Below are 6,000 nucleotides of genomic sequence, written 5' to 3' on the forward strand. Positions count from 1 at the left end.
TACGCTAGAAAAGATCGCCTCACTTGCACCAGATCATTATTTTATTTTTACGGATAGTCTCAGTTCTGTCGAGGCTATTCGCTCTATGAGGCCGGTAAAGCACTCCTCTTATTTTCTCATGAAAATACGAGAGCTTTTAAGTGCTTTATCTTTAAGATCTTTTGTCATCACCTTTGCATGGGTCCCATCTCATTGCTCGATTCCGGGCAATGAGACGGCTGACTCACTTGCTAAGGTGGGCGCTATGCAAGGCGATATTTACGATCGACAAATCGCCTGCAATGAATTTTTCTTCATTTATCGTCAACAGTCGCTCACCAGCTGGCAAAATAAATGGAGTGAAGGAAGTTTGGGACGATGGCTATTCTCGATCATCCCTAAGGTGTCGAAGAGTCCTTGGTTCAAGGGGTTGGATGTGGGTCGAGACTTCATTCGTCTGATGTCTCGCCTCATGTCCAATCACTATTCGTTAAACGCTCACTTGTTTCGTGTTGGGCTGGGAGACAGCAATCTCTGTGAATATGGACAAGGTTACCAAGACGCCGATCACATCCTTTGGTCTTGTGCTGAGCATCGTGGAGTCAGATCTGAGCTGTGCGATTCCCTTCGGGCTCGAGGTAGACAACCTAATGTTCCAGTTCGGGATATTTTGGCTAGACGCGATCTGGAGTTTATGAAACTCATACATGTTTACTTTAAGAATACTAACCTTAGATTGTAAGTTTGATTAACCTTGTGTTTAGTTTGTGTATTGTGCGTGTAGGTTTTTTTTAATGTTTGTCTTCAAGATGAATAGAAATAAGTTCATGTTTTAGGATTAATTAAATATTTGTATAATAAATCATATTTCAAACCTCCTTCTCCCTTTCCCCATCCAAAAAATTGTAAATCTCCACTAACCTCGAGACGACCGCGAGTAATCGGTTCAATTCCTTTAACTCTAGATTTAAGACATTAAATTTACCAAATTTACCAAAAATTTACCAAACTCCCCCTTTGGAGAGGGATGGTGAGGGGTGTCCCCCCCGCCACCACTGACAAAAAGAGATGAAAACCGACCCGTTCAAGTACCAACTGTGTGTTTGAAACAGTTCTACCGATTTTTACCGCACTTCAATTGTTATTTGAAAGAAGGCATCCAGTCGTAGGTTTGGAAATTGCAACTATTGTTTACCCCTACCACGATATGTGCTCCTGTCATCGTCGACTTGACGATCTCGAGGGGACACGGGTGGGGTAGGTGTTGCTACTGTACCTTTCGACCATTGACAGTAATTGATGGTAGTTGTCCTAGTTCGCTATTCTAATACCTATATACAATCTTCACACTGCCGTACTCTAACGGAACTATCAACTCTATGCTTTCATCTACTCCATCTATCGTATAAAAATTACCACTACAGTCTGTTATTTGAAATTAGCATCTTCAACTGATAATGGTGTTTCCTGATTTTCCTTGCGATTTCAAAAGTTCCTTCTGACTTCCCACAGAATACTCTTCTGAATTCTTCTGAATGTTTCTTCTTGCTGTCTAAATCTGCATGACTACAAGAAATTCCATTTCACATTTCCAAGAAATCTCTTCCAATTTCACCTGTAAAGTTCTCACAGCTTGCCCCAGAAGCGTCTACTGGTTTCATCTGGTAGCTTTTCTATCTTTGCACAAAAGATTCGTCAAACTTTTTCGGGAAACTTCTTTCAACCTTACCCAAAAGTGTTTCCAACTTTCTCCGGAAGTTTCTGTCAGCTTTTTGATTTCCCCAGATTTGTTTTACTTTTTTCCCCCGGAAGTTTCTTCTGACTTCCCAAGAAGACTCTTACGAATTCCTTCTTGCTTCGTCTGAAAGTGGCTTCCACTTTCTACGGGAAGTATTTTCAGTGATCCCATGGAAATTGCTGTCGACTTTTCCCGGCAGCATCCTCCAGAGTCCCCAAGAACTGTCTACTGGCTCCTCTACATTGGTTCTTGAATTTAACCGAAGACAACATCTCAAAAAGACTGGCAACTCTTCCATTTTCTCATACGACCGCTATGAGACAGGTACAATTGCGTCATCTATCGCTCAAAGGGAAATGCTTCGAACGAATTTGATAGCATAGATTACATCCTCCGAAGAAAGGTTTGTGTATTTGCTCATTTTTCTATGCGTTGCTTCCACCTTCGCTCAAGTGCAGCGCTACGGTATCTGTCGCTTGAATCCGGGCAAAGTTGCCAGTCTTCTTGATATGATTTCTTTGATTTTACCCAAGTAAATCCTCTGGTGTGTGATCATTCTTATTTAAAATTAATGTTAAGTATGGTTTTCCCGGGTAGCAAACACTACTCAAGACCAACTAGTCTTTACTCAGGTACGGAGGATAACGATCTGAAACCCCTTGATTTTAGCCTTTACCCATATCATATAGAAAAGCCAGCCAGAACTAAACAAAAAATGAACATTGGAAAGACAAGTCAAAGCAATTCAATAATACATCCTGTTAGACTGTGTACATAGGGGAAAAGGATGTAATGTCGGCCTAAATGTCTCTAATTTGGGCCCATACATAACTTCAACAATCGACTAAATTTTTAATAGCTATCAAAAATATCCATTAGTAACATCTCAATGACCCGTTAATCTGGATAAAATTGATAAATAGCAGATTTTTAGCGATGGGCCCAATCTTAGATCCATAGGCCAACATGAGAGCCATTTCCCCTACTAGCTACATTTCGCTCTCTTTCCTAAGAAACCCATCAACGTGGAGAACCTCTCCTGGAGTGCACGCCATTCTCGGGAAACTAATATTACCTTCCATTGAAAAGTTTTGTTAACCTCTCGTTCTCCCTCCATCCACCGTTTGCCAAAAGCTTCTGGACCTGTCCCGCAACCAGCTGTCCGGGGTTGAGGTTCACCATGCATCGCAGCTGGCCCGGATCGCCGACCTGCGAATGGACAATAATCCCCTGATATGCGACCGATGCCACATGGGAGCGCTCATCGACATGGCGGCCACCGAGGTACGTATGGTTGCACTTCTTTCTATTTTTTTTTTTTCGATTTCATTTATCCGCCTGTCAGTAATAACGTTGAACCGGGGACGAATCTTTGATTTGATTTTATGTGTCATTCCATCATCAAATGCAGCTGCCATGGCCGGAGAAACCCGTCTGCTTTCTGCCGGAACGTTTGCGGGGCATACCGATTGATGACCTGCAACCGGCGAGCGTCGAAGTCTGCATGGAGGTGATTGTCGACGAGGACCATGACGCCGCCAGCACATCGCATAATTTTCTGGAACAAGGTAGCTCTGCAATAAAACGACGATGGCTTGAGCCAGATTCGTGTTAATTCTGTTATTTAATTTGCCTAATTACAGCCGGGAGCGTTAGTTTGCTTGCTTTTTGTGGTCTGATGCTGTTCATCGTTCTGGCGATAATCGTGGTTTCAACGGCGATTTGCTTCTCCCGTCACCGGGCACGGTACTACACGCACGAAGAGAAGCGAGGTCTGTTTTATTTATCGTCGATTTGACGACAATTAAAGAAATTTATTCAAATGAAATAATTGTGACATTACAGATACCATGATGGAGAAGAATGGCACGGAGACCTCGATCCTGACGGCCGCCGGTAGTGAAATCAACTTCAAGTTCCCGTACACCGACCGGGTCTGTACCATCGATGAAATGTGCATCCCGCCGCCTCCTCCGCCACCGGGCAAACTGCCGGCAAACGTCATCGAGCGGTTCGATTAACGAACGGAGTCGCCGACGACCGGCGATGATGGCATTTCCATTGAGGATGGTGGCAGCGGCCCATCTGGAGCTATTACCATCACCACGGTGGCCATTATCGGGGACGATTCGTCGACGTCGGCATCGATCATGGGCATCGGAACCTCGTCCAGTGCCATCACGACCAGCAGCAGTTTGGGCGGTAGCAGTACTTGTGTGGGAGGTGGATCGGCGGCAACTTCGGCAGTACCTGCTGCCACCGCTGTTCCCCTTCGTGGTATTCTAAGGAAAAGCAAGGATGTGTTCTAAGAGTTAAGCACCAGTCGGTCACCAGTGTACATAAAAGAGCCTGTGAGAGTTTGTATTTAAGCATCTACATTAGAACGTATGCTAGTTTGTAAATGATTTTGCGAGAACGACCATGCGCCTCCATGGAATCAAATTACTTTGGTAGGGCGCATTGTACTTGCTAAAAAGTCCCAAAACTTCAAATGGATTTGACGCGCAGAAAAGGAGAACGCAAATTGACCAGTGAATCTCGACAAATTAATTGTAATTAGTCACTAATGAGTGTTTTGTCGACACCATCATCGTGTGCGAAGCAGAATGACTAATGATTTCTTAAGTGAGACAACTTGTAAATACAAGCAACAGAACCCCCGCCCCGGAAGGAATCACAGCAAAAACAGACGGCAGGCGAAACGGGAATCCGTTTTTAGTAGTACACATACATAAGGGGGGGAGAGTCCTTCCCCCCCGTTCCATCGCCCCATCACCGAATCTCGGATTTAGTGTTTTTAGTCGCGTAGTGTTGTGTAGTGGAATGAAAATGTTTATCCCCGGTCGGTGGCATAACGATGAGCGAGAATGAGTGTGCGAAACGGTCGGAAGAGTCTATTAAACGCTAGGAGGTAGGAAAGCACAAGATTAATGAGTCATCGTCATCACAGCCTCCTCACAGCCGGTGTTGGAACTTGGGGCTGGACGGCGGTGGAAAGTGATTTCATGCGAAAAAACGAGATTCATATTCATACGATATACGAATAGAAAAGTGCGTGAGTGTTGTTTGTGTGTGGGAGTGCAAGTGTTAACATAGTTGAAAGAGTTTATTATATTCGGGCGATCGAAGAAACGAGTTGTTCGGATTAGGGTTGCTCGTTCATTCTGTACTTTTTGAACGTATCAAATAAAGAAAATGACTTTTTTATATGAATTCGGCTTGGAGTGATAACTACGATGACCATCCCCGGGGGGAGGGTTCCATAATCTGCATAATATACATAGAAGCAACGTAAAAATAAAACATCCATCGACTTTGCCTTGATTCGTTTCCTAACGTTTTTCATTTGTATATCCCTGCCAATTTAATGAGGGGAGGAAGATAAGATAGGATTCGTTGGAAAGCATGGGATGGAGTAACAGGGTGAGTGGATGAAACACTTGTCGTTTTTCTTCATAAGGGGGTATTATGAAGGCCAGGTCCCACTTGCACGGGCCACACTCCAGGACGCGAGTGGAACTTAAAGTATTTGCAGCTCAAAACGTCAAAAATAAAGCCAGTTTTCCCTTGACACTTTCAGATTTGAATAAAACTTTGCACATATGTTGGTTGCTACCCAAGATGACATTTTGCATTGTAATGTTGACAATTTTTCCGGACTTACATTTTGCAAGGGCTTGTGTAAAAAATTGGTTTTATTACTTCAGCTATTTGTTTGTATTACTTCTGCGTGAAGTTAATACTTTACATAGTTGAAGATGCTAATTTCAAATAACAGACTAAAGTGGCAATTTTTATACGATAGATGAGGAGATGAAAGTAAAGAGTTGACAGTTCCGTTAGAGTACGGGGCAGTGTGAAAATTGTATTTAGGGAGTAAAAAGCGAGCAAGCACAACTTTTTTCGGAAGGTACATTTGGTTTACAGGTTTGATCATCTATCTTTACCAAACTCCCCCGTTGGAGTGGAATGGTGAGGGGTATCCCCCACCCCCGTCACCACTGGCAAAAAGAGATGATCACCGACTTGCTCATGTACCGACGATGTGTTTGAAACAGCCAAAGTAACCAAATGTTCTGATAAAAGGCTATTTGTGGCTTAAGCAGCTTGGTTGAAAGTGGTCTATAGAATTCTAAGCAGCCTCATTTTAAGTCGTTATAAGAACTTGAAAGTTTCGGTACCATAATTGAAGAGCATTCTAAGCAGCTTCTGGCGGAACTTGAACGAAACTTTTAGAAAAAAAGTTTAAAAATGGTTTTGTCATCTACAACAATTTTTTATTG

At 43.1% G+C, this 6,000-nt stretch overlaps 1 protein-coding gene across 1 annotated transcript in view; it reads left to right on the top strand.

Moving 5' to 3' along the window:
- rdo (reduced ocelli) overlaps nucleotides 1-4,922 on the top strand; it is a 392,245-nt gene extending 387,323 nt beyond the window's left edge. The window contains exons 10-13 of the mRNA XM_065216836.1: nucleotides 2,852-3,001; nucleotides 3,129-3,285; nucleotides 3,361-3,489; nucleotides 3,563-4,922. Coding sequence (XP_065072908.1) covers nucleotides 2,852-3,001; nucleotides 3,129-3,285; nucleotides 3,361-3,489; nucleotides 3,563-3,738 — 612 coding nt within the window. The 3' untranslated portion in view covers nucleotides 3,739-4,922. The remainder of the gene's footprint in view (nucleotides 1-2,851; nucleotides 3,002-3,128; nucleotides 3,286-3,360; nucleotides 3,490-3,562) is intronic.
- Nucleotides 4,923-6,000: the final 1,078 nt, after the last annotated feature.

The sequence above is a fragment of the Ochlerotatus camptorhynchus genome, unplaced genomic scaffold (genome assembly GCF_037179485.1).
Source record: "Ochlerotatus camptorhynchus isolate MF236.1 unplaced genomic scaffold, CSIRO-AGI_Acam_v1.1 ptg000068l, whole genome shotgun sequence".
Classification (NCBI taxonomy): Eukaryota; Metazoa; Arthropoda; class Insecta; order Diptera; family Culicidae; genus Ochlerotatus; species Ochlerotatus camptorhynchus.